The sequence below is a fragment of the Aegilops tauschii genome, chromosome 5, assembly GCF_002575655.3.
Source record: "Aegilops tauschii subsp. strangulata cultivar AL8/78 chromosome 5, Aet v6.0, whole genome shotgun sequence".
NCBI classification, from domain to species: domain Eukaryota; kingdom Viridiplantae; phylum Streptophyta; class Magnoliopsida; order Poales; family Poaceae; genus Aegilops; species Aegilops tauschii.
This window is the reverse complement of record NC_053039.3, coordinates 130,289,652-130,302,387: the sequence shown is the minus strand read 5'-3', so window position 1 is coordinate 130,302,387 and position 12,736 is coordinate 130,289,652. Positions and strand designations below refer to the sequence as shown.

Here is a 12,736-nt window from a genome sequence, read left to right as displayed (position 1 = left end):
CCAGGTTCCGCTATTGGTTATTGACCGGAGATGTGTCTCGGTCATGTCTACATAGTTCTCGAACCCGAAGGGTCCGCACGCTTAACGTTCGATGACGATTTGTATTATGAGTTATATGATTTGATGACCGAAGTTTGTTCGGAGTCCCGGATGAGATCAAGGACATGACCAGGAGTCTCGAAATGGTTGAGAGGTATAGATTGATATATTGGACAAAGGTATTCGGACACCGGTGTGGTTTCGGGATATTTTGGATATTTATCGGGGAACCGAGGGGTCACCGAAACCCCCCGGGGAAGTTATGGGCCCTAGTGAGCCATAAGGGAGTAGGAGAGGGAAGGCCACAAGGTGGCGCCCCCCCCCCCCCAAGATTAGTCCGAATTGGACTAGGGGGAGGGGGTGCCCCCCCTTCCTTTCCCTCTCCCTCTCCTTCCCTCCTTCCCCTTCTTGGAATAGGAAAGGGGGGGCCGAATCCTACTAGGAACGGAGTCCTAGTAGGACTCCACCCCATGGCGCGCCTCCTCCCTAGTCCCCGGCCTCCCCCTCCCCTCCTTTATATACGGGGGCAGGGGGCACCCCAAAGCACAACAAACAATCTCTTAGCCGTGTGCGGTGTCCCCTTCCACAGTTCAACACCACGGTCATATCGTCGTAGTGCTTAGGCAAAGCCCTGCGCCGGTAACTTCATCATCACCGTCGCCGCGCCGTCGTGCTGAGGGAACTCTCCCTCATCCTCAACTGGATCAAGAGCTCAAGGGACGTCATCGTGCTGAACGTGTGCTGAACACGGAGGTGTCGCGCGTTCGGTACTTGGATCGGTTGGATCGTGAAGACATTCGACTACATCAACCGCGTTACTAAACGCTTCCGCTTTCGGTCTACGAGGGTACGTGGACACACTCTCCCGTCTCGTTGCTATGCATCTTCTAGGTAGATATTGCGTGATCGTAGGAAAAAAATTTGAAATACTGTGTTCCCCATCATGTACTTCTCGAGTTAGGGTCCTTCTTGCATATTTGGGGGGAGGGGGGCTGATTTGTAAAACAAAAATTCTTGAGTCATGTCCTGGGTTGTATTGTCGCCGTTGAATATTTTGTGAAGCCTTCGGGTCCTTGAGGGCCATGTTTTTGTTCAAAATGAAATCACGAGAGAGATCATCGGGGCTATATCTCGCCTACTGTGAATGCTATGACCACCTAGCATCAGCGAGTGGGCTGGTCCATTAACGAGGAAGGTTGCAGCGGTTTTCTCTTTTTTTGAATGGTTTTCCACTTCCTTTGTCAGTTTTATTGTTTTTGGTTTTCTGAACTGCTTTTTTGTTTTCATTTTTTCTTTTATGTTTTCTTTTTTACCTACCTTTTCATTTTTTGTTTTTCTTTACCGTTTATATTTTCGTCTTCTGTTTGTTTTCTTTTTTTCTTTCCTTTAAATTCATGTTTTTTTCTTTTTCTGTTTTTTCTTTCTTCTTGCTTTCACCGTCTATTAAAACATGTTCATCGGGTTATAAAAAATGTGTATTGTATATAATAAATATTTATCATGTATTTTAAGAAATGTTCGTTGTGTATTAACAAATTTTCATCGTGTATTAAAAAAATTGTTGTGTATCAAAAAGTGTATTGTTTATGAAAACAATTCTTCATGATTTTAGAAAAACGTTCATCGTGTATTAAAAATTACATCTTTTATTTAAACAATGTTTACCGGTTGTCCATCGGGGTACTAAAAAACGGTTACCATGTATTAGAAGTTTTTATGGTGTATTAGAAATACTCTTTCAGTATTTAACAGAAGTGCATTGTGCATGTAACAAAAGTTCATTATGTATTAAAAAACGTCAATCATGTATTACAATGTTTTCTCATATTCATCGTGTATTAAAAAAAGGTTTATCATGTATTGCAATTTTTTGCCATATACTTGAAAAAATACCATGTTTTTGAAAAATGTTCATCATGATATTTAATAAATATGAGTGTGTAGTCATAAAAAACATATCACATATTGTTTTAAGCTTCATTGTATGTGAAAAAATGTTGTAAGCGTATTGAGAGAATGTTCATGGTGTATTTTCATAATGTTAATCTTATCTTTCAAAATGTTCATCGTATGTTTATAAAAAAATCATCATAGAATTCCAAAAGTTTGTCTTGTATTTCAAATCTGTTGAGAAGAACAAAAGGTGAAAAGGTGGGAATCAAAAATTATTAAATATAGAAATAAATGTGTGAATAAGAAAGGAAAAAAACAAAAGGAAAAAAGGCATGAAATCTTACACGAAATAAGTCGGAAGCTAGTGACCAACCTCGACGCTAACTAGTTTCTTTGCGAATCAACTCTACGCCATGGGCGAGGCGCTCTTGTCGCTCATGGCACACAATATATGGATTCGCCCGAGAGAGATAAGTCGGACTGAAAGAGATTGATTTGTGTGACAATAATTCGACGAATTGGGACTGAATTGAACTGTGGTTTTGGATGGGATGAGCCGAGGAAGAACATCGATGATCGGGCATAAATGAAAGTCAATTTATCTCTGGCATGAGAAATAAATCGTGTCGAGTTGGTGCACACGGTTGAGCCCCGACCCCGGGTGACCCCGGCCCAGGCAAACGAGGCCTGCCGGGATTGGGGTGAAGAGCCTAATTGAATTGGTGCCAATTATTGGCACGTATAAAACTTTGGCCATCAATTGGTTTTGGCCGTCTTTATAAAGATGATGGAAGTGCAGCTTAGGGTAATGCATATATACGATGCAACCAATCTTAGGCTATGTTTGGTCGCACGGGCAGCAAACCCGGGGGGGGGGGGAACCATCTTAAGCTATGTTTGGTCGCACGGGCAGCAAACCCAGGGGAGCAAGCCCCCGTCGGGGGAATTTACGTGTCAGAGGAAAATTTCACCACGGATCTGCTGTAGTCAGCACGATAGTGCATGGGAAGGCATCACCATGCGGAAGCAAAACGCTGAGGAAGGGCTTGGGCTTTGGTTCAAGGAAGAGGGTGACGGCCTAGCGTCACCCCTGGCATCGTCGCCGGAGGTGGGAGCAGCTTCTTGCCGTCACTGGAGGGGCGACCTGGCGGCGCGTGGAGGCGGATCGCTTGGTAGAGAACTCTCGCTTGGTACATGGGGGGGTAGGGCGTCGGTCCCGGCGACCAGACTGAGAGAATTCAGAGTCTTGCACGGTAGGCTCCCCTTGGTTGATTCAGCACGTGAAATTCCTATCCCGGGAAAGTAGGTGGATCCCGGGAGGATCCCTGGCAACCAAATTAGCGCTTAGGATATGTTGATGTCAAAAAAAAAGGCCCTTAGGCTATGTTTGGTTAATCCCCTGCCCAACGTGGCTGGAGGGGATTTTGACTTGCAAGGGATTTCCATGCTGGCCTCGTCTATCTCAGGTGAAAGATCTTCATGAACTATATATTTGTTGGTGCATCTAACAACTCATTCTTCTTCACGGCTAATACATACTCCCTCCGTTCCAAAATAGATGACTCAATTATACTAGCTTTAGTACAAAATTAATACAAAGTTGGGTCATCTATTTTAGAACGGAGGGAGTAGTACAATATGTTTGATTCCTCTTATTCCTGATGAAGCTCCGCAGCTGCCCTCGAGCACAGTTCAAAAGTAGCTAGCTTGTCAACGGCTGCAATACGAGCAGGCCTGGTAGTGGATTAGTAGCCCGTGAAAAGACAGGATGATCACAGGTATGTAGGACATAGGCACTTGCTTATATGTCAGCTCCATCACGGGTTCTACTCTTTAGCGAGTAGCCTTGCTTTTGGCCTCACTGCAGGTTGCAAGAGTGGAAGGCGTCAAAACAACATCGGAAAATCTCAGAACTGGAGTAAGATTCAAACGGGGGCAAAATGATACAAGATTCAAGCGCATCATTACCTTAACATCTTCTTGATCTCACTGCTCTCAGGGTCAAGTCTCAGCGCCTCCTGGAACGCATCAACTGCCCCTTGGTAATCCTGTAAATGGAGGATGCCATGAGAGGAAGTGAGACACAGGTCGAGAGACTGAATCAGATTGAAAGGTTTGATTTGATACACCAACTATACCTCCATGAAACTGAGAGCTGAGCCCTCTCGGTACCATGCCTTGGACCAACCAGGACGCAACATTTTGCACCGTTGAGCGTCTGCCAGTGCTCTGTCCCCTTCTCGCATGCGCAGCCAGCAGAGGCTCCGGTTAGCAAACAGGGTCGCATCAAGTGGGTCTATCTCCATCACCTACATTTGCATGTGGTTAGCATCGCATGATTTTTCCATGCAATGATAACTGGATCTAACAGGCTCTCTGAAGCACACTGTTGCATTTTCATTAGTTTAAATGTAAGAAAAGCACAAATAAGCACACGCCAGACTTGAGCAAAAAAAGTTGTCGCAGATGAAGTGTCAACCCTAAATGAAATGTAGTTACTCTATTGTATGATCCTGATGTAAGACACCCATGCCTTCACAAACATTTCAACATAAACCATGATGAATCATCAGTCAATCTTGCGAACCCTCATTAAGCAAACAAATTGTACTGCTACAAGGATATCGGAAGTCACTGCAGTTTCAATCCTTAACCTGGTGTTCTAGAACTACTGTTTCTTTTGAACTTCTTTTGTATTGTTCCAAACAAGTTATTTTAGTTCATGCACTTAGTCACTTACCAGTCCATAGTAGTACATTGCTGTAAAGTAGTCCTCCTTTGCAAATGCTTCCTTCCCTTGTGACTTCAAATCAGCTTTCCGTTCTTCCGCAGAAGCTCTATCCTGAACAGAGAGGCATTTTGGTTAAACTTTAAAGGCATAGGGAATGTGACTGATTCAGGCAGCATGGTGAGTGCTACAGTTGAAAATGAGCTCCTTGGTCAAAATTCCTAAAATAATAATCTTGATATATTGGTCAAAATTCCTAAAATAATAATCATGATATATGTTTCCTATGTTAACACTGCAGACTTGGCTGGAGGAAGTGCCGGATGACCAGAACCACTGAAGTTTGTGAGCAATTTGCTAATAAAAAAATGCTGACACAAACTTCAACAGGAAATTCAGTTAATGTGTAACATCCTCCAATCAAATACCTGCAGAGTAACCTATAACTGTGGGTTCAATGGCTTCCCAATGCCGGTACAGATGTAGTGACTTCAATCTTTCTACCATTATTATTCATTTATCAAAAACATACAGGCTTGGAGAGAGAACATGGCAGCTACTCCCTCTGTCCCAGAATATAAGAACGTTTTTGACACTATGCTAGTGTTACAAACGTTCTTATATTTTGGGACGGAGGGAGTACAATATAATCAATATTACCATGTGTCAATTACCATATTTTCTAGGATCTGTTCTCAAAGCGGAAATAAATCAAGAACAAAGAACACGTAGATAAGTGAGTCACAGGAATAAACCATGGATGCAATCATGTATATACAGGTCATGAGAATTTGCACTGTGGAAATCTTTTCAAGGAGAATGCATCCATAGGAGCATCATGACTTACTCCAATCTAAATAGGAAACTACAATTCATCCTACAATCAAGTAACAAATCGCACACATACCTGAACCCTGGTCTGTGGAGATTTCATAGTTGTAATTATCCCATCAACACTCCAATCTGGCACAGATGGAATTGGGTTTGTCTTAGGAAACAGAAGCTCAACAAGTTCACGCTGACCACGGACTGCTGCTCTCTTGATTGGAATATCCCCGTGCTATGTCGCAAAAAAAAAAGGAAGATGTAATATAATACCGCATGGAAAATGGAAGATATAACAGTATGAAAAAGGAATTTGGTGGATGATCAAAGTCATGAATTGGAAGGCAGGCACAATTCACCCTAGTTCTCTGCACTATACCTTCAAAAGAAAATCATAAAAACTAGTTATTCATCAATTCATCCTGATGGCAGTATTAGAATTTTGAACCTAACAAAATGTGGAGGACATGTAGCAACGTGACTTAAGTTTTTAGTGAGTGTCGTGATTCTGTTAGGTTCAGAGTAATCGTGGCACTCGCTAAAATCTTCAGACCAGTAGGTTCAGATCATACCATTGGAATTCCATTGTTGAATCATCTCAATAATGGAATTCCAATGGTATGATCTGAAACTTACTGGTTAACAATTTTTAAAGGAACTGGCACAATGGCATCACGATCCTATGATATTCCAAACCTGTTGTATGTGTTGTGAAAAAAAATCAAAACCATGGCACAAAAATCTATCGCTACAGCTTCAAATCATGAAATGTCTGACCAGGTGACTGCAAAGTCCAGCAGATGTATTCAGATACACATTGGTTGAACAATACTTGACACATGGTCGGTCTATAGTAAGTATACAACACACTTCACTTGGGATACCTTAGTAGTAGCATAATAGATTACCATGCAGCCAAAGGTCTGCAAGGGAGGTGATACTGCGAGCATGAAAGCATTAAAATAGCTAAACAGAAGCATCATGAAAGCCGGAGCTATGTTACCTGGTTAGGAATGTTAGGGTCAGCTCCAGCCTCCAGCAAGAACTTGACGAATTCAGTTGAGCCATCATCAACTGCCCCCGTTAAAGGAGTTGGTCCAGAGCTACTATTACCATTCACATCAGCACCAGCCTATTGAATTGAAAATACAAAATGCAAAGGTAGCTTTAGAGACAGGATCTGCACATTTAACTTGCATTCTGCTCCAAACAATTGTTTAGAGGTCCATATAATTGACTAGTCAAACATAAAAATGTTAAATTGGGCAGACAAGTTACTGGACCTCAATCAGTAGCTTCATGCATTCCAAGGAGTTCCCACAGCATGCCATCATTAGTGGTGAGAAGATATGATTGACTACTCTGTTGGGCTGTAAAGGCAAATGAATGGCCAATTAATAATTAAAATTATGTCCACCAAGTATTCTGATGCATCTCGAGAACGAACCATTTCATCCTCAAGCTACAGGTGACTAATTTTTCATATTTTATTTTTCATTTTATAACTGTGCATGCAATACAATTAGGTGTGAAATCAACAGCTTACATCAGCACCATGCTCCAGCAGAATTTTCATGGCCTGATGCTGACCCTTTGCAGCAGTCATGTGCAATGGTGTCCCTCGGTAATTGATAACATCCACGTCAACTCCTTTGGACAGCAACAGCTTTACAATCTCACAATGCCCTAGAGGCACAACAAATATATAAGTTAAGCAGAGAAGGAGCTTCTACATAGTATAAAAAACACGTGTAAGCTAGTACTCCCTCTGTAAAGAAATATAAGAGCATTTAGATCACTAAACTACTATCCTGTAAGCCTTCCATCTATTTCAGAGACTAAGTGAACTGAAGAATGAGGAACGCACCATGCTCTGCTGCATTGTGCAGCGGCGTTAAGCCCCTCTCACTGGGTTTCGCCGGATCGCTGCCATGATCGAGAAGATACCTGGCAACCTGAAGATTTCCCTTGAGTGCAGCGTAAAACATCGGTGTCGCACCTACAAGGAGAATACGGCATTTCAGTACTTGAGTACTAATATAGGCAACGCCTCCTGTTATTGGTGCAGAGATTTTACCTACGCTTGATACCGAGTTGACATCGACCCCCACGTCCTCCACCAGGAACTTGCAAATCTCCAGGGACCCCTTATTTGCAGCGAAATGGAGTGCGTTCAGCCCTTTGGGGTCCTTTGTTACCCGCAAATCCATCTTTTTGGACATTTCTAGCATGGAGAAATTGCAGATGCAACAAAAATCAAATAATACAATCATGAAAATTCGAGGAGCGTGGTGCACTAAGGAGATGTTTGCACCGTCTGAGGCTCCAGATCGATCTAAATACAGAAGTTATCTGTCCATGCAGTCACAAATTTGGCGGTTTCTGCCTAACTTGCAGAACAAAGCCGAAGGAATTAACGCCCAGAAAGTAACCCGAGAGAACATCAGATTCGACCATGCTAAATAGGCATTGCTACACGAGAGCGTCCGGGACAATGGAGACGCCGGTATCACACATCATTTCATTCGACATTGGATAGAACATGGGACGGCGGCAGAGCCGACGGCGCTTACTCTTGAGGAGACGGAGGTTGCCGTCGAGGGCGGCCAGGAGGGCGATTGCGGCGGGGTTGGGGGCCATGGCGGCGGCAGAGGCCTCTCGCTGGGGCCCTAGGGTTGCTGAAGGTTCTAGAAAGATCTGGCTGGGCGGGGCGAGTGGAGTGAGGATTTGATAGGGGAGGGGAAAGCGGGCAGGCGATGGTACTGGTATGTGGCGCCAGACGGGGCTCGTGGAGTGCACGGGAAACGGGTGGGCATCACGTGGCCATGCTAGTAATGGTAACGCGTGTCATGTTGGCTTTGCTTCCGTGTCACGTGAGGTTGCTCTAATTTCTTTATCTTCCCGGTGCGTACCTGCTGGTGGAGACTCGAATGTGATTCCTCGTGGATACGCTGCCAGGACGACGGTACGTGCAAATAACTAATTGTGTTTTTTTTTACTAAAATGTATTCGACATTTCATTATGGTGAACAAGGGTTTAGGCGCGTCTCCTAAGAGCTAGAGCCAATTGCAAACATATTGGATGGATACTGAAGGCATCTCCAGATGATCCATAAAAAACTAAGAAACGCGTCTAGTGAGCAGCCGTTGGCTCGCTAGCGCTTCCCAGCAGCCGTCTTTTTGGAAAGTATTTGTCTCCCTCATCTGATTAGGAAATATTTTTATGATTCCAATTGGCTAAACGAAAACAACTCATCAATAGTGCATTAAATGATCCGCATGCATTCGGTTGTGACTTTTTTCCTGCATGGCGTGGATGACTATCTAGCATTTAATTCACGATTTATGAATTTTGAAAAGTCATAACTTTTAAACCACGAATCCGAATTAAGACCGTTTTCACCGTTGAAATCCTTGCGACGTGCTCTTCGAAACTAGATCCCACATGGGTATGTTTGATAAAAAAATGTGCAATTTTAGTACATGTTTTGTGCAACCATCTAACAGTCAATGTGCAACTAACTGCAGTGGATGTGCAACTTCGCACCTATCCCGTGGACGTGCAATTTTTACTGATGGCACGTCCACCTCCAAACTACCCCTTGGAGTGAGATGTGCAACTTCGTCTCTTGCCGAGGCCAACTGTCTAGTAGTTGACGTGCAACTTTCCTCCTACCCATGGATGTGCTTTCACTATTTACTGCATCGGCCAACTGCCTAGCAGTAGATGTGCAACTTCATATGCTGCGATGGTCAACTATCTAACAGTGATGTGCAACTTTCTCTTGTATCCCTCGTGGATGTGTAGTTTCCCTGCTAGCACCCGATCCACACCACCCCCTACTAGTGGGATGTGCAACTTTAGCACACTGTCTATATGCAGTTTTTCACTACCCTCATGAATGTGGAGTTTTCACCATCCATCTATCCTGGCATGTGAGATGTGCAACTTCGTATGTTGCCCCGGCCAACTGCCTAGCAGACTATGTGCAATTCCGTCTGTTGCCCCCGCCAACTAAAACTAATACGTATCCACAAGTAGGGAGGGGAAGGAGTTGCACATCGACTAATAGGCAGTTGGCGTGAACAACAAACTAAGTTTCACATACCACTGGTAAGGGGAGTGCGGAAGGGTGTGCCAAGATTGAAAAACTACATATCCACTGGTAGGGAGGAGGGTTTGCACATCGACTACTAGGTAGTTGTCCCGGGCAGTAGACTAATTGCACAATAGGTTTCCATGATTGTTAGGTTGCAACCTCATAGAAAGTTGGATCATGCAGCTCTAAAAATTAGTTTTGAAAAAAGTTGCATCATTCAATATTAAAATTGCACAATGCAGTATTAAAGTTGCACCATATAGCACCAAAGTTGGCATCAATTTTTTTGTCGAAACATACTCATGTGGGATCTAGTTTCAAAGATCTCGTCGCGAAGAATCCAACAGTGAAGACGGATCTGAATTTCAACACGCGGTTTGAAAGATATGACTTTTTAAAAATTTGAAAACCCAAAATAAACGAACATAGATCTGTTTTCCCTTCCGATATGACCAGTCTGATTCACATTTAATGCGGATGACCACATGCACTAGCAGACAAGAAAAAGGTACATACGCATGTGGCAGAGCGGCCTCTTGTTCTCTCCAACGAGCGCACGCGCACTTTTAAGATTTCAGGAAAAACTATAGAGAAGTAAAATTTCGATTTCACTCTTTTAAACTGTACCTAGCCGAAGTACTAAATCAGTTAGAGGAGTAGTTACCCCTGTGCCGAAAAATTGGCTCACGACGCTTAAAAATACTAACCCTTGGCCGGATAAACTTCCCCTCACCTCTTTCTCCTGCACGAGCAAGTCATCCTTCCCGTCGTCCCCTTCCCACGTGCCACCATTGCCACCAATGACCGCAGCTCCGGCCGGAATGGGTAGCCAAAACCCTTCCGCCACTCCACCGGCGTGTCGCCACCGGAAACCACCCCGCGCCACCGCCCGCACCAAAGAAATGGTTGGGGTAAAAAAATCCCATCTGGTTCACCACACCGGTTGTCACCGCCGATAGCAAGGTCGGCGGGTTGGCCACTGTCTCTCCAGCGACGATCGGCCCCCCTCCCGCTGCTCCCGTCGATGCCAAGCTTGCTAGGAAGTCGACGACGGCCGTGTCGGCCCTCGCCAAAGCGGTGGCGATGAAGAAGAAGAAGAAGAAGAAGAAGAAGAAGAAGAAGAAGAAGAAGAAGAAGAAGAAGAAGCCACTCCGACCCCTCGCCCTCGTCTGGCAGCTCGTGCTTCGTCTTCGGCCACCCCTACAGCCACTGCTCCGGCTCGTCCGGTTGCCACGGCCAACCACAAGGGTCACGGCCGCCAAGTGCTTGATGAAATGCTTACTAGGTAAAAAAGTATTTTTCATTTTTGTTGGATTTCGGGTTCCGGCAAAACCCTTAAGGTTCGAACACCGGGGTGCGCACGAAGATCTCTCCCTCCCCTAGCTCACACACTCACCACGATCTCAAAGCTCTGCACGTCGAACCCGAATAACAAGGGACACAAGGTTTATACTGGTTCGGGCCACCGATGTGGTGTAATACCCTATTCCAGTGTGGTCTGGTGGATTGCCTTGTAGGCTGAGGATGAACAGGTACAAGGGAAGAACAACCTCCTGAGGAGAGGTGTTCTTGGGCTCGATGAGCTTGTGTGTGCGAGGATGGAATGGATCCGATCCAAGATGAGTTGCCCCTACTATGGTGCCTAGTCCTATTTATAGAGGCCCGGGTCCTCTCCCCAAAATATTAGGCGGGAAGGGATCCCACAACGACCAATTTGAAGGGGGACAGCTAGTACAAGCTATCCTGACAAAAGGTGGTCTTCGCCTGCTAAAGGCTCTGGTGGTGACGCCGTCATGGGCTCCGCGATGACCTCCGTCCTGCCGTCCTGCTGGTCTTGGTCTCGTTGCACCGATATGGAAACCTTTGCCTGATGCCTCGGGACTCCTCGGATCTGCGCTTGCCCCCTTTAGCACCAAAGAGGCAACGGGTACTCTGCGCCCGCTGGTGCCCGCCTGGCCTTGGTCGTCACGGCTCACGTCATGGGAACCTCACGAGGCGCCCCTTGCCTTGATTTCTCTGCCCCTCACGAGCCAGCCTAGTGAGGCCGCCCCTGAGGAGGTTTTGTGTCGTCCGCCTCGCGAGGCTTGGCCCCTGGAGAGGGTCTTGAGTGTTTGCTGGCGAAGATGGCCCGTACCAGGCCGCTGGTGGAGCCACGTCATGGGCCGCGGGCAGGCAAGTCTGGGGACCCCCGTTCCCAGAACGCCGACAGTAGCCCCCGGGCCCAAGGCGCGCTCGAACTTGGCTTCAGGCGAAGCCAAAGGGCAAGTGCGGAGCGCCGTGGGGCCCAACCGCCTGTGGCCTTGATTGACGCGTGGCGACTGATGGGACGTGGGCGTCTCCGCTTCCCCACGCTGCCTCGGCAACTTCCCGATTTGACGAGTCCCTGATGCATGCAGAAAAAACCATCATTACCTGTGATCGCGGGGGTCGCCGGTTGGCCTTCTCCTGCTATAAATGAGAAGGGGGCGAAGCCCCCGTCGCCCATCTCTTCCTGTTCCGCTCGCTTCTTCTTCCTTGCTTCATTACTGGCAGCGACACCCATGGCGCCGGTGAAGAGGTTCTCGGCCGCAGAGAAGGGGAAGGCCCGCCAGGAGGGGCCCGGCTCGCCGCCGCCCAAGAGGGGGCGCGGTCTCCCTCGTAAGCACGTCGTGACCCTCGTCGTGGCCCCTTGCGGCCGCGGCGACGCCTCTTCGTGCGGTGGGAGCCGCCCAGGTCGTGGTAGCCTCATCAATGAAGTGAGGCGCGCCATGGTTGCGCGGTCTCCCCGGCCGCGCTTCCACTCGGCAGAAGTGCTGCTGGAGTTTGTCGTGTGGTCGGAGAACCCGGCCGACACCTGGCTTCAGCTCCCGCGCTTCTTCGCCGGCAAACTGCCGGCCACGGGTCCAGGCGGTCTCTGGCTGTAGGCGGACGGCTGCTGCAGCAAGGCTTCGTGGGTCGCGGTGAGGTCTCCGTCGCGGGCAACGCAGCCCTGGCTCGTGGCTGGCAGACGTTTGCCCGCGCGCGTGGCCTGGGCAGGCGGTGCACCCTCCACTTCAAGTACGACGACAACGCGACCCTCTACGTGCGGGTATTCGGGGAAGATGGTCGCCGCGTCGGATGCTGCCCTGAGGACAACGACGGCGGCGAGGTGCTCAGCCTTGGCGACGGTCGT

At 46.9% G+C, this 12,736-nt stretch overlaps 1 protein-coding gene across 1 annotated transcript; it reads right to left on the bottom strand.

Annotated features, from left to right (window-relative positions):
• Positions 1-3,269: 3,269 nt before the first annotated feature.
• LOC109735020 (uncharacterized) lies at positions 3,270-8,331 on the bottom strand. Its single transcript, XM_020294215.4, has 11 exons — positions 8,059-8,331; positions 7,563-7,709; positions 7,353-7,484; positions 7,032-7,171; positions 6,769-6,855; positions 6,489-6,617; positions 5,568-5,720; positions 4,673-4,774; positions 4,071-4,241; positions 3,901-3,980; positions 3,270-3,793 (listed from the first exon to the last, which is right to left on the bottom strand). Exons 1-11 carry the CDS (start codon positions 8,123-8,125, stop codon positions 3,766-3,768), a joined length of 1,236 nt encoding a protein of 411 aa, XP_020149804.1. The 5' UTR covers positions 8,126-8,331; the 3' UTR covers positions 3,270-3,765.
• Positions 8,332-12,736: the final 4,405 nt, after the last annotated feature.

Excerpts from the sequence above, each read along its gene's own strand:
- LOC109735020 (XM_020294215.4), bottom strand. The coding sequence starts at position 8,125 with ATGGCCCCCAACCCCGCCGCAATCGCCCTCCTGGCCGCCCTCGACGGC. Across the intron at positions 6,856-7,031 it reads TGCTGGAGCATGGTGCTGAT|CCCAACAGAGTAGTCAATCA; the intron begins GTAAGCTGTTGA and ends TTGCCTTTACAG. Across the intron at positions 6,618-6,768 it reads GCATGAAGCTACTGATTGAG|GCTGGTGCTGATGTGAATGG; the intron begins GTCCAGTAACTT and ends TCAATTCAATAG.